Source organism: Lepidochelys olivacea, assembly GCF_965140295.1.
Source record: "Lepidochelys olivacea isolate rLepOli2 genome assembly, chromosome: 1".
NCBI lineage: Eukaryota > Metazoa > Chordata > Testudines > Cheloniidae > Lepidochelys > Lepidochelys olivacea.
In genome coordinates, this window is record NC_140411.1 from 113,189,051 (window position 1) to 113,216,908 (window position 27,858).

The 27,858-nt window shown below is 43.1% G+C and overlaps 1 protein-coding gene across 5 annotated transcripts in view; it reads left to right on the forward strand.

Moving 5' to 3' along the window:
- The window catches only part of TFDP1 (transcription factor Dp-1), a 103,882-nt gene that overhangs the window by 61,732 nt on the left and 14,292 nt on the right, over positions 1–27,858 (forward strand). For 4 of the 5 annotated variants that reach the window (XM_084638941.1, XM_084638939.1, XM_084638940.1 and 1 more), the window contains exons 7-10: positions 105–251; positions 7,456–7,524; positions 15,826–15,977; positions 19,062–19,228. In XM_084638941.1, coding sequence (XP_084495067.1) covers positions 105–251; positions 7,456–7,524; positions 15,826–15,977; positions 19,062–19,228 — 535 coding nt within the window. The remainder of the gene's footprint in view (positions 1–104; positions 252–7,455; positions 7,525–15,825; positions 15,978–19,061; positions 19,229–27,858) is intronic. The other variant, XM_084638943.1, reaches the window with a different exon arrangement.

Genomic DNA, 27,858 nt, shown 5'->3' on the forward strand with positions numbered 1-27,858 from the left:
AAATGAAACAGTTGAGACACTACCTGAGTTTACCCATCTACTGTAATACATTTTCAAACGTTTTTGTCACTAGTATGTTTTTAATTAATTCATTGTGTCTACAGCAGGCTTATGACCAGAAGAATATTAGACGACGTGTCTACGATGCCTTAAATGTCCTTATGGCTATGAACATTATCTCTAAGGAGAAGAAGGAGATCAAATGGATTGGTTTACCTACTAACTCGGCTCAGGAATGTCAGAATTTAGAGGTATACATGTGGGAAATTCAGTAGTTGATATTTTTGTTTAGCTAAATCTTAAAGATTTTTAATGTGATCTAATCCTACCTGAATATGGTCTTCTGAGCTATTGGGTATTTGAGTCCCTTTGGGGACTGCCTTTCCAATTCCAGCAGGCGTGAGAGCAAATCACTGTGGACAAGTGTGGCTTGGAGATCGCAATATCAGAATGTTTTATCCACTTTACCTTCCTCCCTCTACCCTATCCCCTCTTCCCATCTCTCTTCTGAGACTGTCCTCACAAGCACCTGCTAAGACAAGATTGTGACTCCCTTCTGACCATAGGAGCTATAGAACCAGTGCCTGTTCAGCACAAAGGGAAGGGGTTCTATTAAGGTACAGTAACTCCTCACTTGACGTCATCCCGGTTAACGTTGTTTTGTTGTCACGTTGCTGATCAATTAGAGAACATGCTCATTTAAAGTTGCGCAATTCTCCCTTATAACATTGTTTGGCGGCCGCCTGTTTTGTCTGCTGCTTGCAGAAAGAGCAGCCCATTGGCGCTAGCTGGTGGGGGCTTGTAACCAGGATGGTCCGGCAGCCCCCCATCAGCTCCCCTAAATTCCCTGTGCGGCAGCCACCCAGTAGGCTATCAATCAGGGTGGATTTGATTTAAATCACTAGTCAGGAAGACTCTATTTAATCATGGATTTCTACATAAAAGTGTATTCTTGTTGGTTGCTATAACCTTAATACATATTCTTCACAACTCCACAATAGATGTAGGTTTCATTTTTAGAAGGTACACAACAGACCTTTTTAAAGTGATCTAGTTAGAAAACTTTTCAGCTTAGTTTTACAGCTATATCAGAAAATGAATGATTGTTTTGGTTATTTCATTTACCAAAGGTAATTGAAGGGAGATATTTATGAAGTCATTGGGAGGTGAATTATCTCCAATTCAACAGGTTAATCATTAATATTTGGAGGATTTTCTTGCCGTGCTGTATTAGGAGGAGGAGAACACCAGACAGACATTTAAATTGTTTTATAAGTCAGTCTTCACCTTTGTTTTCCTGTTCATAATCTGGAAAAGAAAAACAAGCTTTCCTGCTTTTTCAGGTCCCACACAATTTCTCAATTTGGAATGAATTAGTCCAAAGGAAGAAAATATTCTTTCGACACTGGCAGAGGAAGCTACTGCTGTTAAAAGGGAGATTATCACTTCAACAGTCTCTGAATCCAAGTGCTTAAGTGACTTCCACCAGTTCACTGGTGTGACTTTCTTTAAAATATCAGCAAACATATTTCTTGAATTGTTCACCCTTAACTCTGACATTTATTATAGTTGGCATTATGGAGGGATGATTGCTGGATGCCTGTCATAGCCAACTCTTCCTTTTCAGCAGTTAAGGTTTGACCCTGGTACCAACTCTTGAGAATATTTACAAAAAAATGAGCTGGACATAGTGCTTGTCCCATTTGTTTTTTTAATGCTTGTAATTTAACTCTGTCATTGCATATTTCTCTTTTTAAGATCTCCCTCAGTTCCTTCCAAATTTCAACAGCGTCCGCAATAAAACCGCTATTTCCCTGCATTGTGTTCAAGGCCACAGAAATAGGCTTCAGGGGACTCGGCATGTGTTCAACCCAATGTTGAAAACTTTGGCTGTGATAGTGCCATCTATTTTTTCATGATTTTTTTCATGATTTCACAAACTGTCATTGGATTAGGCTAGTTCTTGATATAGTGCTCAAAACAGTCCACTACTGAGTTCCATTGCACGTCTTGTGGGAGAGTTAGCTTGGTTCCTCCCACTTTTTTCAGAGCAGCTGCTGAAAAGTGGTTGTTACGGCAGTATTTTTCAGTTTCAACAACTGTATGTTGTTAGCTTGGGACTCTCTTCTAAATAATTTCTTCTCATCTTGGATACATTTGCTGCATTGTCTGTGACCAAGCTGTGTACTAGACATTTGGATTTTTTCCCCACAGTTTGTTATAGCTTTTACTGCTGCTACTTGTAAATACTCTGCCTTTTGTGCATTTCCTGATGTATCAATTGTTTCTGTAAGGAAGACATTCCCTTCTTCTGTTGTCACAGAGGCACATACAATGGGATCATTGTGGACACCCATCAAGATTCAGGTTAACAATTTTATCCTCTAGACCTTTTGCACACTGCTCAATTTCTCTTTCATACGCTTTATCCAGCAATTTGCCTGCAACATCTGTGCTGTTGGGTAGACTGTATCCTGGTCTTAATGATTGAACCATGTTAATGAAATGTGGGTTCCCAACCATATGGAAAGGAGAGTTTGTTGCATAAACAAACCCGGGCAATTTTTTCATCAATTACCTCTTTTTTGTAATCTGCTGGTTCTTATCACAAACTTATCTATGGTTGTTTCTGGATGATGGAGATTTTTTTTTTCTTTTTGCTATACTGTGGCTATGTCACCTACATGATGTGATGAAACATTGTCATTGGCAGATAACTCTGAAACTAGAGAAAATGATGGTGATCTTGAAGGTGGATAGTCTTCAGAATCCTGTATGTCAAGGATGGATTCTCCTAAACAAAATAAGTCAATGCAGTTATTTAATTATTATTCCCATGCTGCTCCTTTAGTATTGCTCATTGCATTCACTGACACGCAGTACTACTTTAAAGGTGAAATTGTAAAAGGAAGATCTGCCTATTTCAGCTATTTATTTTTTTATCACAATTGCATCTAAAACTCTCTTTTTTGCTCAAACGTGACAATTCAAGAATAATTCAGAAGGAAGACAGGCAGTCCTTAAGAAAAAAGTACGAAATAAAAAAGTTTACCAAGCTGAAGATCCTGCATGTTCCGACATGTTCCTTTCACCATCTTCAACGCAGCTTCCTCCTGAGAAGAAACACTTCTTATGATGATGTTGTTTCATTTGGGCAACCAGGCCTTGCATTTCTTTGTTGCACTGTTTACATTTTGCACGCATGCTTGTCTTACCCACAGGTAGAGGAACTTCATTAAAATATTCCCAAACTGGGTCTCTTTTACGGCCTGCTGCCATTATAGGTTTTCCCCTCTAGTGAGAGAATGGTATGGTAGATCTCAAATCAATGAAGGCTACACTGAGAAAGGCCTCAAGACGTCTGAAATATGCTGCTCAAACAGTTTCACTTTTGTTTCTACTGCCTGTCCCTCCCTTCTCACATTTATCTCCAGACTTCTCCTTGTCCAGATCTATTCCTCCCCCAACAATCTTCTATTCATTGAACTTTTTGAAACTTTGCACATGTCCCACTCCTGCCCCCCACTCCTTTATCCCATCTCCACAGAGCGGGGAAGGGGAGGGACATGACAGGGCTCACGACGTGGGGAGCTTGCTGGAAGTAACTGCTGTTTCAACTTGCTGATCTACTATTAAACTGTTTGTTAAAATTTATACTCTTTTGACTGACAAAAACACTAGATACTTGAATTGCTATATACTCGTCCTCACAAGATCACCCTACACGTTAGCTTGCTGGAACTCAGCAGTCAGAAATGCCTGTCTCCATTTTATGCCATTGATCAGAGTCAGGTGCATCAAGAGCATGACAGAAAATGTGGCCTGCATGTTTTATGTTGACCAGCAAAGGGGAGTGAGATCGCATTCCCTTTACTCTAAGCCATAACACTATGGAATTGGTGCATACTCAGTCATATCTACATATTTGCAGTGTACCTTTCTGGCATTCAGAACCTCATAGTAGACTCGCTAAGCAGAAATTTTGCACAGGATTATGAATGGGAGCTAGACCGTTGGATTCTCAGTTGCTTATTTTAGATTTGGGTCTTCTGTAGGGGGACCTCTTCATCATTACCATGAACAAGAAGTGCACTCAGTTCTGTTCAAGAGAGGGACTGGGTCGCCACTCCTGGGGGATGCCTTTCTCCTTCTTTGGACACTGTGGCTATTGTTTGCTTTTCTCCCATTGTCTCTAATATTGAAAGTAGAGAACAAGACAGAAGAAGGCCAACTTTATACTGATAGTCCCAATGTGGCCAAGACAGACATGGCTTCCTTACCTCATGCAGCTGGCAGATCATCAGGCAATTAGTCTCCCAGTCATTCCCCATCTCCTCTCTCTGGATACTGGTTGGTCCTTCATCCAAACCTCTGCATTCTTTGCCTCAAAGCATAGCTCATCGATGGTTCATAGGGATAGAAACTACCTGCTCTGCAGGTGAAAAGGGTATTTTAAATAGCAGGAAGGACTCTACGCACAATACCAACCTGCAAAAGTGTAATATATTTAGCCATTGGCACATTCTGCGACATCTTTCACCTTTCATCATCTTTGCTATTGGTCTACATTCTATAACTGAAGAACTCGGGGTTATCTCAGAGTTCTGTTAGAATTCACTTGGCAGCTAGCATGACTTATTCCATTCTCTGGCAGAAGGTTTCTCAGTGTTTGCTCACCCGATTAAGGTGAGAATTGTCAAAAGTCTGGGGAAACTCTTCCCTCAAATTAAACATTCTACTCTGGTTTGGGACCTCAGTGCTCAGGTGCCTATGATACCTACCTTTGATTCAATGGTTCCCTGTTCACTACTGAATTTATCTATGAAGATGGCCTTGTTGGTAGCCATTAGGTCTGCTCAAAGAGTTGGAGAGAGAGGGGGTCCCTACAGGCAACCCCTGTCTTTGCTGTATTTGTCAAAGATAAATTTTTGCTACAGCTTCACCCAAAGTTCTTAACTAAGCTATCAGCAGAATTCTGTATTAACCAGGTTATTCATTTCCCAGTTTTCTTCCTCAAACCATATCTGGCTAGGGGGATGCTGCATTGCGTAAGAGCGCATTAGTCTTTTACATGGACAGAACTAAATTATTTAGAAAACGTCCCAAATTGTTTGTATCAATTTGCTGACAGATGTAAAGAATCTACAGTTTCCAGACAAAGACTCTCTAGGTGGGTATCTGGATGCATCATTTCTTGTGATCAGTATAATGATATTCAGCCTCTTCTTAGGGTATTAGCCCATTCAGCGAGGTGTGTCTCTACCTTAGTAGTTTTTCTCAAGAATGTTTCCATCACTGAGATCTGTAGAGCTGCAACTTGAACCTCTATACACACTTCTTTTCAAAGCACTTTGTAGTAATCTATAATTCAGCTTTGTATGCTGTGTCTGGCTCTGCACTATTATTTCAGTATTGGACTTGACTCCAAAGCCCCCTCTTTTTCATGAGGATACTGCTTGGTGGTCACCTGAAATGGAAAACCCATAGGAACACTGCTTGAAGAAGGAAAGGTTACTCATCCTGTGCAGTAACTGTAGTTCTTCAAGATAGTGTGTGTCCCTATGAATGCTCTAGCTCTGCTTTGGGGTTTCCTTTAAGAGACCTTGCAGTCTAGATGGAACTGAGTGCAGTTCACCTGCACAGCTCTATATGACCTCGGCGCAGGGCATGAGGCCAAGTAGAGGGCATGTACAAGCTGAACGGGCACTGCTACTGAAAATCTCCAATCCAAGCTGCATCCTTCTGAAGAGGAGCACCGATACATAGGGCCCTACCAAATTCACGGCCATGAAAAATGTGTCACGGATGGTGAAATCTGGTCTTGCGTGTGCACTTACCCTATACTGTACAGATTTCACAGGGGAGACCAGTGTTTCTCAAATTGGGGGCCCTGACACAAAAGGAAGTTGCAGAGGGGTCGCAAGGTTATTTTAGGGAGGTTGCAGTATTGCCACCCTTACTTCTGTGCTGCCTTCAGATCTGGTGGGCTGGAGTCGGGCGGCTGTTAGCTGGGCACCCACCTCTGAAGGCAGTGCACCACCAGCAGCAGTGCAGAAGTAAGGATGGCAATAGTATACCATGCCACCCTTACTTCTGTGCTGCTGCCTTCACATCTGGGCAGCTGGAGAGTGGCAGCTGCTGACTGAGGGCCCAGCTCTGTAGGCAGCAGCACAGAAGTAAGGCTGGCAATACCATACCATGCCATCCTTACTTCTGTGTTACTGTTGACTCCGGCTCTGCCTTCAGAGGGGGCACTTGGCCATACTCATCATAACTGGTACTGCAGTTAGTATTGTAGCAGCCAGAATTAGCAAATTATTGCTGTTCTTCTTTCTGTGCAAATTAAGACCCAATCTGAATTTCAAACTTTCAAATTCTCAGACATTTGATTCTTACATAAGAAAAAATTATTTGTTTCTTTTTATTTGGAGGAAGTGTGTAATGTGGAAATGGGTAAAAAAAAAATTTTAACTTCCAAACAAAACGCAGCATTGCCTCTAGACTGAGCCTAACCAGCCCAAGAGAGTAGCTTTTCCAGGAAGTTTTGAGTATTTGGAAATAGAGATTATAATGTGAGTTCTGTTGTAATTTTAGTTATAACTGAGTTTACCCAGGTACCTTTTATAATAAATGTGGGGTTTTTATAAACTTGTAAAATTGCACTGCTTAATGCACAAACAATACTGTCCTGTATCAACGGAAAATGTGTAGCTTCACCCTTTAAATAAATGTTTCCAAAACAGGCCAAGTATTCAGGGATATAGGTTTTTCTGAAAATTTTACCCCAAACCCCATTTTCTAAAGCATCGTACTCATTTAGGCCTTCATCCCTGTCAATGGAATTGTGTCTTGTAAGTGCCTACATTCCTTTTGAAGATGAGATTTAGGTGTATAAATCAGTAAGGCAGTGGAATGTTGAGTGCAGCAACTCCTGAATACCTTTAAAAATCTGGGCCTTAAGATAAATCCTCTTGACTGCTAGGTACTTCTGAAATTATCTATAGTGTATATGTTTGCTGGAGTTTGTTGTTTTGACGCCTATGATTTCATAACACACAATTTGCTGTAATGAGTAAGGTCTTTGGCTTGAAATAATCTTGCAAATAGTTTTAGTTTAATTGTGTTAATATGTAAATATCTGAATTAAACTGTCAAAGCACACCACATATGAGATTTCTCTTTCACTAGCTTAGATAGTATATGCCATAAATTTAAGTTTTGAGCCTGGGACTATCTTTTTATATGTGATTTTAATATAATGTCCACTCTCTAGTTTCCAATTGATGTAAAAACTTTTGTTTTTTGAGACCGTACACTAAAAAGCAGTATAAAATTATAATTTATTAAAATTCAGTGGATGGCATTTTTAGACATTTTTAATGTCAAATGTTTTCATCATAAAATATATTTGAGTATGAAATACTGTTTAAAATAAAACCCCTTTTCTTTCTGAAGGTGGAGAGACAGAGAAGACTTGAAAGAATAAAGCAAAAACAGTCTCAGCTACAAGAACTTATTCTACAGGTACAGTCAAGGTACTCTTGTCTGTAGGGCAAGGTAACTTGTATTTGTATACCAGTTTTCTTACACATATTAAAAACAAAAGATCTAGCGGGAGATGGAAGAATATACACCCATGTGAATTTAGCACTGTAGCCAAGATGGTTGTCAGCTTCTCCTACAGCACAAGAACCCAGTGTTCTGTGTTAAATTCTGTGGCAGCTTCAAGTGCATTTTAACTGACAATGACAATATAACCTTTTTATTCCTTGAATTTTGACATTCAGTTCAGATCTCAGATTTGAAATGTATGTTTATTTTACAGCTGTTCTCATATTTGAAAATTTTATTTATAACGAGTACTGGCATTTTATTTTCTGTGATTCGTGACCTAAGAATACAGCCCTGTCACCAAATTTGTCTGCCAAATATATTACAGTAGAAAATTAAGTTTTGAGTCCTCATGTTTGGAAAAATAACTTTCGGTATGTGAACCAGTTCCATGTTGAAACACTAATTCTAAAAGATGTGAGATACACCACTTTTCATCTCAATGGAGTAACTCTGAAATGTAATTTATGTTAATTTAAAAGCCAAATTTAAACTCTTTCTTTGCTTATCACTTTAGCAGAAAGATCTAGATAATGTTCTTCTTCCAGTAATGTTCTTATGGTTCCAGTAGTGTTCCTACTGTAGGTGTGCTTGTGTCCCTAAGCTGCTGATCGGAGAAGTTCAGCAGTAGTGTCCATTAGGCCAGCACATCTGCTATGTCTCCTCATTCTATGCCATGAGGCTAGTCAGCTCATGCCGGCTAAACCCTCTGTTTCTTCTCAACTGCCCCTGGCTAGAGACAGAGCTATTCACAGTCAGAAATAACTATCCTAACCATTTGCATTTTTATAGTTAGCTAGTCTCAAAGGGCAGGTCTACACTGCAGCAGGGATAGATGCTCTGAGATTGATCCACTGGCAGTTGATTTAGCAGGTCTATTAAAGACCTGCCAAATCAACTGCAGATTGCTCTCCAGTTGATCCCTGTACTCTACCCCCTGACGAGAAGAGTAAGGTAAGTCGACAGGAGGTTTTCTCCCATCGACCCCCTGCGATGTAGACCCCACGGTAACTCTACCTAAGGTACGTCGACTCCAGCTACGTGAATAACGTAGCTGGAGTTGCATAACGTAGGGCGACTTACCACGGTAGTGTAGACATAGCCTTAGTTAGTAAAGTTGTGGGGTTTTTTCCTTACGTCATTTTTTTCTGTTTAAAAAAAAACAAACTTTTTTTTTTTTTTAAATACCCCGCATTTACTTCCTCACTGTGGGGACCCTTTCCCCTACGAGATATGCTTGGTTCACGGGCTTCAAGAAGAGCCTTGCTTGCAAGGAGGCAATCCCGGTTGCAGACAAGCATTCCCAATGTATTTGCTGCCTCGAGGAAAGCCACATCCAGCAGATGTGAGGTCTCTGCCAGCAACTCATGCCATGCTCACGTAATGACACAGAGCTCCGACAGAAGATTATCTTCATGGAGCCGGCTCTCAGACCCTCTCAGGACATGCTCCATGAGTCACCTGGCAGATGTGAGTCTTTCTCACAACCCTCTACATTCTAAAGGCTGTGGGTTGAAGAGAAGCAAGCTTCTGACCCTTCTCACAAGTCATTGGAGAAGAAGGTGGGAAGCCCCCATAGTGAGCCCCGAGATAGGCATAAGTGATCCCAATCACGCTCAATATCTTTGGCACCAACACCTTCCCAGCATGGTACCCACACCTCACAGAAAATGACAGCAGCAGGTACCATTGACATACCCATGGACCTAATGGGTACAGGCACTGAGTCATCGGCACCGATGGACAGGAGTAAGCTCTCCACTAAAATGGTGCTCCTGGTTCGTGAGTGTCTATCAGTACTGTCAACAACACCTCTTCTGGCACCTGAGTGAGTGGTACGGGCAAGATCCTTGTCCCCCCGGCACCATGCTGGTCAGTACCAGCAGAATTCCGTCATTCCAGAGACCTCTTCATATCGGATGTACAGAAGTCACCGCTTCTCGACATCGGGACCTCCACACTGAGCCTCTGCCTAGCACGGTAATCATCCCTGTTGCCATGCCACTCTTCTCCGCTGTCTAGCAAGGGTTCAGACAGCAAGCCAGAGGAAGTGGTAGTACTCCTTCCAGGCTCCGTGTGGTGCCCAGTATGAAAAGGATCCTAGAGTATACCCTGAGATGGCTCCACCAACACCATCCTGATATGACCATTCACGGGCACCATTGCTGGGCTCTGTACCCACCACCCCAGTGGCCATATTGGGACCAGCATATTGCCAGCATGCCTCTTGAGCTTTGAGGCTCACCCAAGAACCCTTGATGCACACTCCCTTTGCTGCAGCATCCAGAGCTCTGGAGCCTGTGGAAGACGTTATGGAGGAACATGAGGGCAGTGCTGAGGAAGAAGTGACCCCAGTGACCATAGTTTTATCCGGGGAGGAGGAGGGTATTATACCTTCCCCATCATCTTTGGCTGATGACTTTTGCAGATGCTCTCCAAATACCACTGGAAGAAGTCAGACACCCTCCATTCTTTCTCTTATTAAAAGATCACCCTTCCTATTAACAAGGCCATCTTGGACCCGGCAAGAACAATCTGGCAAACCCCAGCATCAGTAGCACCTACCTGCAAGCAGGCAGACAAAAAATACTATGTCCCAGCTAAGGAAGCTGAATTCCTCTTCTCCCACCATCCATCCAACTCCATCATAGTGGACGCTGTCAACTCCAATGGCCATAAACTCCAGATGGGGTCCACTCCCTATGACAGTGACTGGAAGCACCTGGACCTTTTCGGAAGAAAAGCATACTCCTTGGCCACGCATCGATTCCATATCACCAGTTACCAAGCCCTCATGACAAAATAAGATTATATAAATTATTCAGAACTGACTGATTTTATTGAATAGCTGCCAGAGTCACAGCATTACCAATTTAAGGCCATTATCCAGGAAAGCCAGTTAGTGGCAAAGACAACACTGCAGTCTGTCCTCGATGCAGCCGACACAGTGGCGAGGTCCATCTTCATGGTGGTGGTGATGCGACGAGCGTCATGGCTTCATTTGTTGGGCTTTCCCGAAGGAGGTACAGTCAACTGTTGAAGGCCTTCCTTTTGAGGGCATGAAGCTCTTCACAAAAAAGACTGATGCCTCCCTTCACACCCTGAAGGACTCTAGTGCCACTATCCTTTCACTGGTCATCTACATGCCAGGAGACGACAAGGAGGTTCAGTCACTAATCCCAGCATAGACCATGCACACCCCAATATCTGGCTCAATGCCACTACAAGCCAAAGAGAAAGAAAAGGAAATTTTCTAGGTGTAAACCACCTGGCCTGCAATCTTCCTCATCCCAGCCGTCTTTGTCCAAACACTAATTTTGGCAGGTTGATCAAGGCATGGATAGACCACTCTTCCAACCACTACAGCTGACCAGTGCTATATACCTATTTAGCCACCCATTGGCAGTGTTCCGCAGTGCCTGGGAAAACATAACATTGGACCAATCGGTCATAGAGATAATTCACACTGGGTATTCCATCCATTTTACCTCCCTACGCCCTCTACAACACCTTTCCCCATCCCTCTTCAGGGACCCTTCTCACAAGAGTTTACTACGACAAGAGATAGATCGCTACCTCCAGTTAGAAGCCATAGAACCAGTACCTCAACATCTACAAGGCAAAGGGAGGTGGTAGAATCTCCTTCCTTAGAGGTTTTTAAGGTCAGGCTTGACAAAGCCCTGGCTGGGATGATTTAACTGGGAATTGGTCCTGCTTTGAGCAGGGGGTTGGACTAGATGACCTTCTGGGGTCCCTTCCAACCCTGATATTCTATGATTCTATGATTCAAAGGGTTCTACTCTCTGTATTTTCTAATAGCCAAGAGGAAGAGAGACTGGAGCTCCTATACTAGATCTCAGACCGCTCAACAAGTTTGTCGAAGCTCAAAAATTCAAGGTGGTCACTTTAGCAACGATCATTCCAGTGTTAGAACAGGGAGACTGGTTTTTGGCCCTCAATTTTTAGGATACCTAATTTCATATCTCAATCCTACCGTCTCACAGCCAATTTCTCAGATTCACTCTAGAACAAGACGACTACCAATACGCAGTGCTCTCCTTTGGACTATCATCAGGCTGAAGAGTATTTTCCAAAGTTGTCTCAGTAGTAGCCATGCACTTACACTCCCAAGGGATCATAATTTAGCCTTATCTGGATGATTGCTTCCTCAAAGCCCCATCTCTCCTAGAGGCTCACCGAGTCACCAAAACTATAATATGCCTGTTTATAGAATTGGGCCTACAGATAAACGCCCAGAAGTCAACCCGCATTCTAGTACAGCACCTGGAATTTATAGGCGCAGACTTTGACTCGCTATGGGCCACAGTTCTTCATCATCATAGATTTCTCTCCCTGGTTGCACTCATAGAGACCATACAAAGCAGCCTGCTAATATCAGCCAGACACTGCCTCCAACTTTTGGGGCATGTGGCAGTGAGCACAGCGGTAATACCACATGCCAAGCTTCACATGTGATGCCTTCAGCTGTGGTTCAGCTCAGTTTGCAGACCAAACCGGGCCAGGTTAGAGAAACCCCTATCACCACTCTCCAGGATCAAAAACTTCTTAGTCCACTGGAAAGACCCAACCAACATTTGCAGAGGGATTTCCTTCTTGCAGCATCATCTGCTATTGCTTATCACCACCGACACATGGCTCATAGGGTGGGGTACACATCTAAATGACCTTACCACGCAAGGCAAGTGGTCACCCACGGAGATGTCCCTTCACATCAGTGTCCTCAATCTCAGGGTGGTCCAGAATGCCTGCATGCACTTCCTGTCATTGATCAAAGGATCACACATGAGAATTCTAACAGACAACATAGCCTGCCTGTATTACATAAATCAACAAGGGGGAGTCAGGTCACCCTCTCTTTGTACAGAAGTGTTAAGACTGGAACTGGTGTATCTCCCACAACATCACACTGTCTGCAGCCTATTTCCTGGGCACACACAACTCAGTCAGTCTCAGCCCTTGTCTACACTGGGGTGGGGGGATCGATCTAAGTTACGCAACTTCAGCTACGTGAATAACATAGCTGAAGTCAACATACTTAGATGGACTTACCGTGGTGTATTCTCCGTGGTGAGTCGACTGCTGCCACTCCCCCATCGGCTCTTCCTGTGCCTCTCGTGGTGCTGGAGTACAGGAGTTGACGGGAGAGTGCTCGGGACTTGGTTTATCACGTCTAGACTAGACACAATAAATCGATCCCTGCTAGATTGATCGCTGCCCACCAATCCGGCGGGTAGTGAAGACATACCCTCAGTTGCAAATTCCCACACAACCACGAATGGGCGCTAGACCTAGTAATACTTCACGATGTATTCAGGCAGGGGGGAATGCCAACCACAGACTTGTTCACCACTTACCTGAATAAGAAAATGTCCATGCTACAGCTCCAGAATGGGGATAGGACAGCACTTCTCGGGCAATGCTCTTGTCCTCCCCTGAAAAAGGGGCTTCTTTGTGCCTCTCCTCCTTTTCACCTGCTATCGAAGGTCCTGCTGAAAATAAAGAGAATGAGCATATGTCATTCTGATCACTCCTACTCGGCCAAGACAAATCTGGTACCTTTACATGTCACAGCTCATGACATGCCTACCGATCTCTCTCCCAGTCATTCCGTACCTCCTCTCCCAGGACAGAGGACGTACCCTACATCCCAACTCGGGGGTCCTTCACCTCAAGGTATGGCTCCTTGGTTCAAACACCTAGAAAGCTTCTGTTCGAAGGAGATGTAAGAGTAGTATTACACAGAAAGTCCTCAACACAACGTTCCTACCTGCAAAAACGGTCCAGTTTTGGATTTGATGTACTTCCCAACAAATCTCCCTGACATCCTCAACTCTTCCACATATCTTAAACTGTGCGCTGGCCCTAAAAAATCAGGGTGATCTCTAAGCTCTCTGAGGCCACCTAGCAGGTATACCCCCCTTCCATCAGTAATAGAGGGACACTCTGTGCTATCACACCCAACTACTGAAAGGTACCTCACGGGTATAATAAACCTCTTCCCACAACTTTGACTTCCTACTCCTACATGGGACCGAAACCTGGTACCAAAAGTACTGACTAGGCCTCTCTTTGAACCCATGACCACCTGTTTGCTTATGTACCTCTCAATGAAAATGGCCTTCCTGATAGCTATTACCTTAACTAGGAGAAATAGCAGCTCTGATGGCGCATGGTATTCTTTTGGGATAAGGTTATGCTCAGGCCACATCCGAAATTCATTCCTAAAGAAACCTCCCTGTTTCACGTGAATCAATTGATTAATATTCCAACCTTCTATTTCAAGCCTCACAGAGACAACATGGAGGCTATATTACACACTCTAGATGTCAGGAGAGCCCTAGCCTTTTACAGGATAAAGATGGTCAGGAAGTCCCACAGGTTTTTCCTTTCCATTGCAGAAAGATCCAAGGGCTCAGCAATATCAGCCCAAAGACTCTCCAAGCTAGTCTCCAACTGCATCAGACACTGTTAGCAAGTTTGCATTATGACTTCTCCAGCTAATATTTATACACACTCAACAAGGTCTTCATCCGTCACCTTATTCAAGAATCTCCCTAGCTCAGAGATCTGTAGAGTGGCGACATGGGAATCAGTCAACATTTTCACAGAACATTGTGTGATCACTGGGACTACACCTCCAATGCCATCTTTGGCTCCACAGTGCTGTCTTCTGTAACTTACCCCACTTTGAAGTCCCAGCCCTCCAGAAGGGATACTGTTCAGGAATCACCTACAGTGGAGCACCCATGGGGACACTACTTGAAGTAGTTATTCACCTTGTGCAGTAACAGTGGGCTCTTTGAGATGTGTGTTCCTATGTGTGCTCTGCAACCCACCCTCCTCCCCTCTACTTTGCAAAGTTCTTGTCAATGACTCTGCAGTAGAGAAGGAACTGAGGGGGCTTAGCCCATGTGCACTGACTAACCTCATGGCACAGCACAAGGAGAGACAGCGCATGTGCAGGCCTAATGGACACTGCTACTGAAGTTCTCCAATCAGCAGTGCGGGGCACAAGCACACCTACAGTGGAGCAGCCATAGGGACATGCATCTCAAAGAACCATCGTTACTTCACAAGGTGAACAACTACTACTTCTGTTTACTATTGTAGGTGGCAGGAAAGAGGAGTTAGAATGGAGTCTGGTATGTCAGGAATTGGGAGTTCAAACTAATTTTTCTTAAAGAAGCTTTACCACCACTCCTCCTCTGTTGTCAGAAGCTACAACTGCCCCTCAAAAGTGGTTAAAACTTCCAGTTTTCCCCAAACTTTTATGCATTTTTCAGTGCATAATTCTGTGACACCTTTACAAATTGAAATCTGAGGGCATTCTGACACTGTCTTGTGTGTACTTATAGTTGCAAATATTGTTAGGCGCGATCAGCAATGGTTCTGGTTTGTAGTGTAGACATAACTTTAGGCTAAAGGTTCAGAAAGAAAACTGACTGTATTGCTACAAATGCTGGTGTGACTGGGTGCTGGTATGGGCTGTTTGGAAAATGGATTTTCGACTAAACTAAATTTTCCACAGAAAGCTTCTATTTTCCATGGAAAATAAGCCAATTTTCTAATGGAAGCTTTTCAGCCAACCCTAGTGTTGGGTTATGGTAGGGTTTCTCAAATTCATTGTACTGCGACCTCCTTCTGACAACAAAAATGACTGCATGACCCCAGAAGGGGAGACTGAAGCCTGAGCCCACCAAAGCCCCATCACCCTAGGCAGGGGGACCGAAGCCAAAACCTGAGCTCTGTCAGGGGGGCTGAAGCCCTTGGGGTTGGAGCTTTGGCCCTGGGCCCCAACAAATCTAATGCTAGCCCTGGCGACCCCATTAGAATGGGGCCACAACTCACTTTGGGGTCCTGACCCACAGTTTGAGATCTGCTGGGTTATGGTATCGTTGACTTGTGTTTAGTAACATTAAAGAAGTGGTGGAGCATTTAAATGATAAATGTCTGCTTCTTTAGTTTCAAAATATTTTAATTAAACTAAACTGGTTAATTCCAAATGTTATATTTTAGTTATTTACAAGTTTGGAAAAAGTTGACAGTGTCAAGCATATTTCTTTTAAATACTGAGATTCCTAATTCTGCTTTAGTTTCTTCAGAGACACCACAAATAATTACATTTTAATAAGAGAACAAAGAAGGAATAACTGTTAAATGTGTAGTTTTGTAAGCCACTATTACTTTTTGCAGCAAATTGCCTTCAAGAATCTAGTTCAACGAAATCGTCAAACAGAACAACAGGCAAACCGACCACCGCCGTCCAATTCTGTCATACATCTGCCATTTATCATTGTGAACACCAGCAAGAAGACCGTGATCGATTGTAGTATTTCAAATGACAAGTAGGTTGTTCATAAATTTTTTAAGTATCTCATCAGAAGCAGGAAGCCTGCTAAACAATCAGTTGGGGCCACTGGACTATCAAGGTGCTAAAGGAACACTCATGGAAGATAAGGTCGTTGCGGAGAAGCTAAGTGAATTCTTTGCATCAGTCTTCACTGCAGAGGATGTGATGGAGATTCCCACACCTGAGCCATTCTTTTTAGGTGACAAATCTGAGGAACTGTCCCAGATTGAGGTGTCAGTAGAGGAGGTTTTGGAACAAATTGATACATTAAAGAGTAATAAGTCACCAGGAACAGATGGTATTCACCCAAGAGTTCTGAAGGAACTCAAATATGAAATTGCAGAACTACTACCTGTGGTATGTAACTTATCATTAAAATCAGTTTCTGTACCAGATAACTGGAGGATAGCTAATGTGATACCAATTTTTAAAAAAGGCTCCAGAGGTGATCTTGGCATTTGTGGGCCAGTAAGCCTAACTTCAGTACCAGGCAAATTGGTTGAAACGATGGTAAATAACATAATGATCAGACACACAGAGGAACATAATTTGCAGGGGGAGAGTCAACACTGCTTTTATAAAGGGAAATCATGCCTCACCAAAAAATGTTAGATTCTTGGAAGAGGTTAACAAACATGTGGACAAGAGTGATCCAGTGGGAATAGTGTACTTACACTTTCAGAAAGCCTGTGACAAGGTCCCTCACCAAAGGCTCTTAAGGAAACTTAGCAGTCATAGGATAAGAGGGATGGTCATCTTGTGGATCAGTAACTGGTTAAAAGACAGGAGACAAAGGGTAGGAATAAATAGTCAGTTTTCACAGAAAAGAGCTGTAAATAGGAGAGTCCTCTAAGGAGCTATACTGGGACTAGTGCTGTTCAACATATTCATAAATGATCTGGGAAAAAGGGTAAACGCTGCAGTGGCAGAGTTTGCAGATGATAAAAAATTACTCAAGATCACTAAGTCCAAACCAGGCTGCAAGGAGTTACAAAGGGATCTCACAAAACAGTGACTGGTCAACAAAGTAGCACATGGAATTCAGTGTTGATAAATACAAAGTAATTCATAGTGGAAAGCACAATCCCAACTGTACCTACAAAATGATGGGGTCTAAATTAATTGTTACCAAACAAGAAAGAGATCTTGGAGTCATTATGGGTGGTTCTCTGAAAACATCAGCTCAGTCTGCAGTGGCAGTCAAAAAAGCGAACAATTTTAGGAACCATTAGGAAAGAGAGAAAATAAGAGACAGTAAATATCATTAACTCCCCTCTTAAAATCTGTGCTATGCCCACATCTAGAATACTGTGTTCAGATCTGGTTCCCCTCATCTCAAATAAGATATATTAGAAACTGAAAATGTACAGAGAAGGGCAACAAAAATTATTAGGGTTATGGAACAGCTTCCATATGAAGAGAGATTAAAAAGACTGGGACTATTTGGCTTGGAAAAGAGACTAATGAAGGGAGATGATAGAGGTCCATAAAATCATGAATGGTATGGAGAAAGTGAATAGGGAACTCTTATTTGCCTCTTCACATAACGCAAACACCAGAGTCCCCGATAAATAGGCAGGAGGTGTAAAACAAACAAATGGAAGTACTACTTCAAATAACACAGTCAACCTGTGGAACTTGTTGCCAGGAGATGTTTTGAAAGCCAAAACTATAACTGGATTCAAAAAAGAATTGATAAGTTCATGGAAGATAGGTAAGGCTACGTTTTCGGCATGGGTATTTTTAATAAAAGTCATGGGCAGGTTGTGGGCAATAAACAAAAGTTCATGGTCTGGGAGAGTAGTGCAGGTGCTCTGGGGGCAGGCCTGGGGGGGGCACTGCAGGTGCTGGGGGTGAAGGGGGGAGAGACAAGCACGGGAATGCCAGGCTCCCTACTTGGCTCCGCACCTCTCCAGAATTGGCGACATCCCTCAGCTCCTAGGCGGAGGCGTGACCATGCAGCTCTGTGCACAGCCTCCACCCCAAGCACCGCCTTCGCAGCTTCTGTTGGTCGGGAACCACGGCCAATGGGAGCTGCGGGGGCAGTGCTTGCAGGTAGGGGCAGCACTCTGAGCCCCCTGACCGCTCCTCCACCTAGGAGCTGGGATGTCGCCAATTCTGGGGAGCACCCCCAAGGTAAGCGCCACCCAGAGCCCTTACCCTCTCCCACCCAAACTCCTGCTGCTGTGGGCGGGGGATTTAATTGGGGATCGGTCCTGCTTTGAGCAGGGGGTTGGACTTGATGACCTCCTGAGGTCCCTTCCAACCCTGATATTCCATGATTCTATGATGCGGTAGCCTGAGACTGCCCCAGCAGTGGCCAGTGCAAAAGTTCCGGAGGTCCCAGAAAGTTATGTCCATAACAAACTCACAGCCTTAATCATAGGTCCCTCAATGGATATTAGCCAAGATGATCAGGGGTGCAACCCCATGCTCTGGGTGTCCATAAACCTCTCATTTTCAGATGCTGGGAGTGGATGAGAGGGGATGGATCACTCGATGATTGCCCTCTTCTGTTTATTACCTTTGACGCACCTTGCATTGGCCACTGTTGGAAGATGGGATCCTGAGCTAAATGGACCATTGGTCTGACCCAGTATGGTCATTCTTGTGTTCTTATGGGTCTGCAGCTAAATCTCCTGTTAATGGTTTGGGTGACATGCAACGTTTTCATGATTTGTCTTATATAGTTAAGGTATGAATTTTGAGACATTGGAATTGCTCACTAGAACAAAATATTAAGGCTACATATGTTGTAATGCCATGCTTTCATTTTCTTGAAGTGCCACTCTGTTGGAAATAAGAAAAGGAGTACTAGCGGCACCTTAGAGACTAACCAATTTATTTGAGCATAAGCTTTCGTGAGCTACAGCTCACTTCATCAGAATGCATCCGATGAAGTGAGCTGTAGCTCACGAAAGCTTATGCTCAGATAAATTGGTTAGTCTCTAAGGTGCCGCTAGTACTCCTTTTCTTTTTGCGAATACAGACTAACACGGCTGCTACTCTGAAATCTGTTGGAAATGTTTTGGAAAAATTAGTGCAAGTAATTCAAGCTGATTGAATTTCTCGCCTCCAGGTTTGAATATCTGTTTAATTTTGACAATACTTTTGAAATTCATGATGATATAGAAGTACTAAAGCGAATGGGAATGGCTTGTGGGCTTGAATCTGGAAGCTGTTCAGCAGAGGACCTAAAAATTGCAAGGAGTTTGGTTCCTAAAGCTCTGGAACCATATGTGACAGGTTAGTTACTCAAAGTAAGATCTTTCTGCTGTTTTTCTCTTTGAAATAGGACTTGAGGAAAAACTGGTTGAACTACAACTCTGACTTGACCCATCTATAAAATGTTTAGTTTGCTAACTTCTGATTAGCCAACAGTGTAGATATTTAACTTACTCTTAAATTTGTATGTTGTTGTAGGATGTAAGTGGTAAGAACAAGACTGAATTTTTTCCCTTTTTCAAGTGATTGTCCTTATGTGTACTGCACTTCAGGATGCACATGCACCCAAGTCTGAAGATTTTTCTCTAGCAGTGTCTGGTCATCATGTGTGCCCTCACTCTCCTGCTCCTCACTCAAGAAGATCAAGGAGCTGCCGGACTGCCACTGTCTTATTTCTTTCTTCCATTGGTGATTGTGGATGGAGCTTCACAGTTTGTGCCAACTTTTTCAGCTTCTCCTCGTAAATAGTTTAAAAAAAATAAAATTCAATAGTGTTATAGCAGAGTGACAGCTCTGCTATATAGTTAATGTTAAGATCAGCTTTCTGTTTAAAGTCTGTTTATTCTAGGGGTTCTAAAAGCCATAGTTAATGAGATTGCCTTGAAATTTGTTGTGCTTCGTAGAGGTGCGGGGTACAGTCAGTGACTGAAATTTGGGGTCACCTGACCAATGGGTTCCAGAGAGATAGTACCATGGGGAAAAACAGCTTGTTTTAAAAATTGGCACATTCTAAAAATTGAAAATGTTTTTTACTCACAAATAAGGATTGAACCAGGGCTCAGATCATTGCACCAGGTACTCAAATGCTCAAAGGTTACCCCAACAGAATGCATGGCACCTACCACCCTTATGGGGGAAATCAAATTAAAATGTTACTTGAAAAAGTTTGCTTCTCCAGTTAGGCTTACCAAGGCACACATGCCTAATGGTTTATGCTGAACATGTACAGAGAGAGAGGATATCTGGAAAACTACCTCTAGATAGAATCACAGAAATGTATGACTGGAAGGAATTTCAATAGATCATCTAGTCCAGTCCCTTGCACTGAGGCAGGACTAAGAATTATCTAGACCAGAGGTCCCCAACGCAGCACCCCGCTGCCGAAATGTGGCTGCTGAAGAACTGCCCACCGAAATGCCGCCGAGAAGCGTTGCCATTTCTCGGAGTCATTTCGGTGGTGACGCTTCTCGCTGCTGCTGCATGCCACAGTCATCTGGGAATAGGAATATGCTATTCCCACAGAAAGGTTGGGGACCACTGATCTAGACCAGTGATGGGCAACCTGTGGCCTATCAGGGTAATCCGCTGGTGGGCTGCCAGACCATTTGTTTACATTTGCATGGCCGCTTGCAGCTCCCAGTGGCCATGGGTCACCGTTCCTGACCAATGAGAGCTGCAGGAAGCGGCGTGGGTCGTAAGTTGCCCTGATCTAACCATCCCTGCCAATGTTTGTCTAACCTGTTCTTAAAAACCTCCAATTAGGAAGATTGTGGAACCTCCATAAGGAATTTTGTTCCAGTGTTTAACTACCCTTACTGTTAAGAAGTTTTTTGTAATGTCTAACCTAAATCTCTCTTGCTGCAATTTGAGCCCAATACCTCTCCTCCTGTGCTCAGCGTATAAGGAGAACTATTTATTACTGTCATCTTTATAGCAACCTATGACCTACTTGAAGACTGTTATGTTGCTACTCAGTCTTCTCTTCTCCAGACTAAACAAACCTTTTTTTTTCCCCTCAATTTTTCCTCATAGGTCTCATTTTCTAAACCTTTAATAATTTTTGTTGCTCTCGGCTTTCTCCAGTTTGTCCACATCTTTCCCGAAGTGTGGTGCCCAGAACTGGATGCAGTACTTCAGCTGAGGCCTTAACAGTGCTGAATAGAGTAAAATAATTGCTTCTTGTATCTTGCTTCCAAGATTCCTCCTAATACAACCCAGAATGTTTACTTTTGTAGGAACAGTATTCCATTGCTGACTCATTTAGTTCGTGATCCACAATAAACCCCAGGTCCTTTTCTGCAGCACTCCTTCACAGGTAGTCATTTCCCATTTTGTATTTGTGCAGTTAATTATTCCTTCCTAAGTGTAGTACCTGGCATTTGTCCTTACTGAATTTGATCCTATTTATTTCAGACCATTTCTCCAGTTTGTTGAGATCATTTTGAATTCTAATCCTGTCGTCCAACCCCTCCCAAGTTGGTATCATTGGCAGACTTATAAGTGTACTCTTTATGGTGGTATTCAGATAATTTATTATAATCCCTGTGGGATAACATTCAATATGCCTTCCAGATTGATTGAGAACTACTGGTAACTACTCTGAGTACACTTTTCCATCCAGCTGTGCACCCACCTTATGGTAGTTTTGTCTAGGCTGTATTTCCCTAGTTTGCTTATGAGAAGATCATGTGAGACTGTATCAGAAGCCTTACTAAAGAAGAGATATATCCCATATACTGCTTCCCCCCCACATCCACAAGGCTTGTTACCCTGTCAAAGAAAGATGTTAGGTTGGTTTGACATGATTTGTTCTTGACAAATCCATGTTTACTATTTCTTATTATCTTGTAGGTGCTTACAAATTGATTGCCTGATTGTTTTCTTCATTATCTTTCTGGGTACCAAAGTTAAACTGATTGGTCTGTAGTTACATGGGTTGTCCTTATTTCCCTTTTATAGTTAGGTACTATATTTGCCCTTTTTCAGTAGTCTGGAATCTCTCTTGTCCTCCACCAGTTCTCAAAGATAATCACTAGGAGCTTAGAGAGCTCTCTCTCCAGCCAGTTCCTTAAGTATTCTAGGATGTATTTCGTTAGGCCCTGCCAACTTGAAGACCTCTAACTTGTTGAAGTAATTCTTTACTTGTTCTTTCTCTATTTTAAGCTCAGATCCTACCCAGTTTTCATTGATGTTCATTATTGTAGTTGTCCAATCGCTGCCAACTTTTTTGTTGAAAACTGAAACAAAAAAGGCTTTTTTTTTTTTTTTGGCCATTGCTGTGTTTTCTGTTACTGCCTTTCCCTCCTCATAGAGTAATGGGCCTACTGTGTCCTTGGCCTTCCTCTTGCTTCTAATGTATTTGTAAAATATTTTCTTGTTATCCTTTTTCCCTAGCTAACTTAATCTCATTCTGGCCTTTCTAATTTTGTGCCTACATGCTTAGTTGTTTTTTTATATTCATCCTTGATAATTTGACCTAATTTCCAGTTTTTGTGTGACTCTTTTGAGTTTCAGGTCATTGAAGATCTCCTGGTTTAAGCCAAGGTTGTCTCTTACTATACTTTATCTTTCCTACATGCTGAAATAGTTTGCTTTTGTGCCCTTAATAATGTCTCTGTTTTAGAAAAAAAAAAACCCTGCTCATTCTCCTGAACTGTGTTTTTCCCATTAGACTTGCTAAAGTCTGCTTTCTTGAAGTCTGTTGTCTTTAGTCTGCTGTTTTCCCTCGTACCATTTCTTAGAATTATGAACTCATCATTTCTTGATCACTTTCACTGAAGCTGCCTTCCGTCCTCAAATCAGTTACTCCCTGTTTGTCAGGATCAGATCTATGATAGCCTCTCCCTCGGACACTTTCTCCACCTACTGTAATAAAAAGTTATCTCCAATGCATTCCAAAAACATGTTGGATAATCTGTGCCTTGCTGTGTAATTTTCTGAGTAGGTGTCTGAGTAGTTGAAGTCGCTCATCATCATCAAGTCCTCTGCTTTGGATGATTTTGTTAGTTGTTTAAAAAAGGCCTTGTCCACCTCTTCTTCCTGGTTAGGTGGTCTACAGTGGACTCCTACCAGGACATCACCCTTGTTTTTTACCCCTTTTAGCCTTACCCAGAGACTTTCAACAGGTTTGCCTCGTGCTTCTGTCTTGACCTCAGTGCAAGTGTATACATTTTTGATATACAAAGCAACATCACCTCCTTTTTTTTTCTTCTGCTTCTCTTTACTGAAGAAGCTGTACCCTTCTATACCAGTGTTCCAGTTATGTGAATTATCCCACCAAATATCTGATGCCAATTATGTTGTAACTGATTATTCACTTAATATTTCTAGTTCTTCCTGTTTATTTCCCCTCACATCATAGGATTTAGGTGGCTCCAAGGGTATGATGATGTCACTGAATCTGAGCATCATGTCAAAGAGAGAGTTCAAATCCAACTCAGGGCAGAAATTTGAAATTGAAAAAGCCCCAGACATATTGCTCCAATCTTTCTTTGTCAAAGGATGGATTTTGTTTTGGGGAAATGTAATCTGAGTACAGCAGAATATTCAAAAACACTGAAGCTATTTTTTTAAAGGAAAATCAACTACAACGAGCAAATGCTTGCTGAGGGAGGGGAGGGTGACTAACAATGGAAGAGTATGTGGGAATAGGACGAGAAGAGGGATTGGGGGATCAGGTGATGAGGAGAGGGAGGGGAGTGGTAGAACATTGAGATGGGGGGTGAGTGAGGTGCCTGTTAACCCTTCAGTCCCGTTTCAGGTGTGTAACACAATCTGGGAGCCCCCAGGCCTTCTACAGGTGTGGTGTGACTCCCCCTCCCCCTTTCCTGCCCATTTATGTGAACCAGGTTCTAGAAGGGGCTCACCTATTGGGCCGGGGGTCTGAGCCCCTCTTCCTCCGCCTATCTGAGCTGAGATCTGAGGTTCCTGGTCCCTGGGAATGTCTCAGTCCTGTTCCCTGCCCCACTGTGTGTGCCAGGTTCTGGGTGGGCCCTGCCTTCCCCCCCCCCCCCCCCAATGTGAGCCAGGTTCCAAGGGGGTATGCCTTTCTAGTAGCTTCCAAGCCCATTCCCCACATATGAGCCAGAATCTGGGGACGCCCTTCCCCTCTGGGAGGTGAGCTTACAATAGGCATGTTTGGAGCAGGCACCAAAAACACACTGCTGAGATTGGGATGAAGTGCTGAGAACAGGTATGCTTGACATATATCAGAAACTCTCCAGCTCTGGGGAGCAGGGAAACACAACTCCCATGCCACATGAATGTGCCAGTTCACAGGTGTCAGAGTTGTATCAGGCTGTGTTCTCTTTCATCTGAGAATAACTCATTAAACTGAATAGGCAGCTTAACACCTCTCTGAACCCTTTATGCTGATGATGAATGTGTAGAGCTCCTCCCTTCCATTCTCCCTCTAATTTTATAATGGAGGGCAGCTCTGCTCTACCTAAGGCCTTGTCTACACTGCCACTGTACAGCGCTGCAACTTTCTCACTCAGGTATGAAAAAACACACCCCTGAGTGCTGCAAGTTTCAGTGCTCTAAAGTGGCAGTGTAAACAGTGCACCAGTGCTGGGAGCTACTCCCCTTGTGGATACATGTTGGGGATACATGTTGTGGGGAACAGTGGGGTAAGGAATGGAGAAGGGGGGAGAGAGAGAGACACCACTTTTCTCTCACACACTTAAGGTTACTGTAACAGCCATATACTACAATGATCAGTGGGGGATGTAGACCATGGATAAGATTTCTCTCACCAGCCCTGTTAGCAGCTACACATATACAAACATTTCAGAGTCTGACCATTATCCCTACTCTACTGGAGGGGTAGAGAAGCACTGAAGAATCACACAGGAGCTGAGTGGACTAGTAGAAAGACCAGTGAACTGAAACTGTTCCCAGCTCTGCCACTGGCTTGCTGAGTGACTTTAGGTAAGTCACTTCACCTCTCTATGCCTCAGTTTCCCATCTATAACATGGGGATAGTGATGTAAAGTTCTTTATCTGTTGATTAAAAGCACTATATAAAAGCTAGATCTCTTATTACCTATCCCCAGTAGCATATCAACTACAAACCTAGATGAGAACTACAACTGTCTAAGTGACCACTAACTCTACCAACAAACATTTCTCTTCGTTCAAAAAAACTAGGAAATTACTTTGTTAATGCAGAGTTCAGGTTGCCCAGTGATTAGCTTGGTCTCTTCCAGAACATCAAATTCAGCAAAATTCAAACTTTTTAAAAGCAGCAAATAAATACTTAAGGTAAATGCCTATGCAACCTTAGCTCGGCCCTCCTTGGGCGATTCCCCAAGACACCCGTAACACACATACTAATGTAGTAGAACGAGAGAAGAGCCTGGAGCACTGGGCCTGGTGCAAGATATTGAAACCTGAATCAAAGACTCTGAAACAAAATTAGGCCATATATTAAAGTAGATGAAGTTCACTGTTTAGTATGAGGACTTGGCGGATTTGTTAATGTACTAGGTACTAGATATTTACTTAAATATATTTTAGCTAATACAGATACATCCCAATCTAGTACAAGATAAGATGGCCTGACAAAACAATGAATAGGAATGTTTTGTCCAGGATATCAGGAATAAAGGGCAGTAACAAACAGATGTCATGAAATACATAAGGTGGTATGTTGTTTATGTATGTATGTCTTAATCTATAAACGTAGGACTACTTCACCTTAATTCTTTGTGTGGCTTAGAGAATAGCAAAGATTCTCGCTGCTGACTGAGCTGTTTCTTGCAACAGGGCACTCGTGTTGGATCTGTGATTACAGGTATGCTAAGGGGGCTAGGACTGCTCCGTGACGACAGTAAACCTGGCCTTTGCCACTAAATCGTGCCTATGTTCTTTCTTTATAAGTAACATGGAAGTTTGCAGAACAAGCAGGCTACGTTATCTGCTGCTAATAATAATCAAGGACATACGATTTGGACAGACTGAACAGTGTTACTAAGGCAATGATGTTCTGGCCTTCAGCGTTTAACAACAGTAGGTGACACTATTGAAGCTGCTGAACCAGTTATCTGTGAAGAGCTGGACAGTGCACTAAAAGAACACACATACCCAAGTCAACTAACAACAACTCCCATTCTGCCTTTTCACTGTAATGGACAGTTGCTTCTTGCCCTGTTCTTTGCTCAAACACGGAGCTCACTACCACAACAAAATACCACACTTGTAACGTTTAATAACCACTTACAACCCCTTCACGCTTGCACATAGAATATTACCTAAACCTATAATTTCCGCTACCCACTATTAAATCCACAGATTGCTGTCTCATCCCACCTCAATGCTGGCATCCATGGCAAGAAGACCCTGCTGCCCTGCTACTGCCCTGCTACTGACACAATCTACACAATTCTCTGTTGAAATGATGTAGATTGGAAGCTCAAGGTACACTTGCAACTCTTCTGTTTGATAACATACATGGGAGACAGACCCAGATCTCCTCATATCTCAATCACAGCTCTTCAACGTACTCCTTTGCCGTTTGATGCAGCTATAACACAGTGAATGCTGCTGGAGTGCATGTACAGATGATTCCGAGTGACTATTGCCAGCTAAATGCCTTTTGCCATTTATTTAGTTAGGAGATAGTTTTAGGGGTACAATTCCAATTGGAACTTGCGCCTTTCCTCACAGGCAAGAAATGATCTCTGTACAAACTGCCCCTCCCCCCCAAAAAAAGAAAAAACCCTTTGTTCTTGCTACAGGTGTGGGAGAATAGCCAAGGATCCCCAGCTTTAAAAGCTACATCAAGTGCCACAAATCCTCCCTGCTCAGATTACCACACTTGTCTACTGCCTGGAGGAAACCCACATCCCTTCCAGGTGCAGTGTGCAAGACGTTCCTGAGTAGGGCCAAACAGTCAAAGGGAGTTTCAACTCAGACATTCCTCATGGAGGAGTCCACAAAGGCAGGAACAACACCTGTACATCATCCTGAAGAAGATAAAGTGGCACCTCTTTTTGGTTCCAGGTGATTCTGTTATCTTCGGATCCGAGAGACTTGGGAGAGTAAAGCCAGGACAGATGGAGGAAGGGAGACATAAGTGTTCCCACAAGGACAAGAGCGAAGGTTCTAGCTTCAAGCCCTCTAAGAAGAGGCAGAAATCTCCATACTGTACTGAATCATTGGGAGCTTCATACTCTGGAGTGGAACTGTCCAATACTTGGAAGAACTGGACCATGATGTCTTTGAAGGGCAAGAGAGCTGTATTTCCAGTGCTGGAATTGGTACTCGACACCAAAATCTGTCATGTCAACACTGCCAGATCTGGCGCCCCTTTTGGTGACTCAGGTTACAGAAACAACTCCGATTTACTCCAGCTTGTTTCTTGACTCCAAATGACATCTTTGTGCTCCAAGAACTGGATTCATCATTACTTTCCAACCACAGTGCCCGGTATTGAGACTTTAGCCAGTACTGAACTCCCTGCGGTATCTCTCTGTGTCCCTGTCCTCGAGTAGGGACCAGATTGTTGCCGGTATCATGGAGTGGAGGCAGATTATCACCATCTCCTTCAGCACTGAGGGTTCACCCACTGCCATTCAGTCCCCCACTTCCAACGAAGATTTTGATCATGGGTGCATCCCACTTAGTTTGGGGAGCACTTCTGTAAGAGCATGTTGCTTAAGGGAAGTATCTGCTCAGGATTCTATGTTTCACATCATGTTGAAACTGAGAAGAGTCAGACTAGCCTACAATCCCTCACATCCGTGGCAAGTCAGTCCAGGTGGTGTTGGACAACATAATGGCAGTTTATTATGTCAACAAGCAGAGAGGAGCATGCTCCTCACAGCTTTGTGCAGAGACTATTGCCCTTTGGAACTGTTGCAGTCTCATGCAAATTACCCTGACTGCCGTCCACTTGCCTGGCATCCAGAACACACTGGACTACTCTTAAA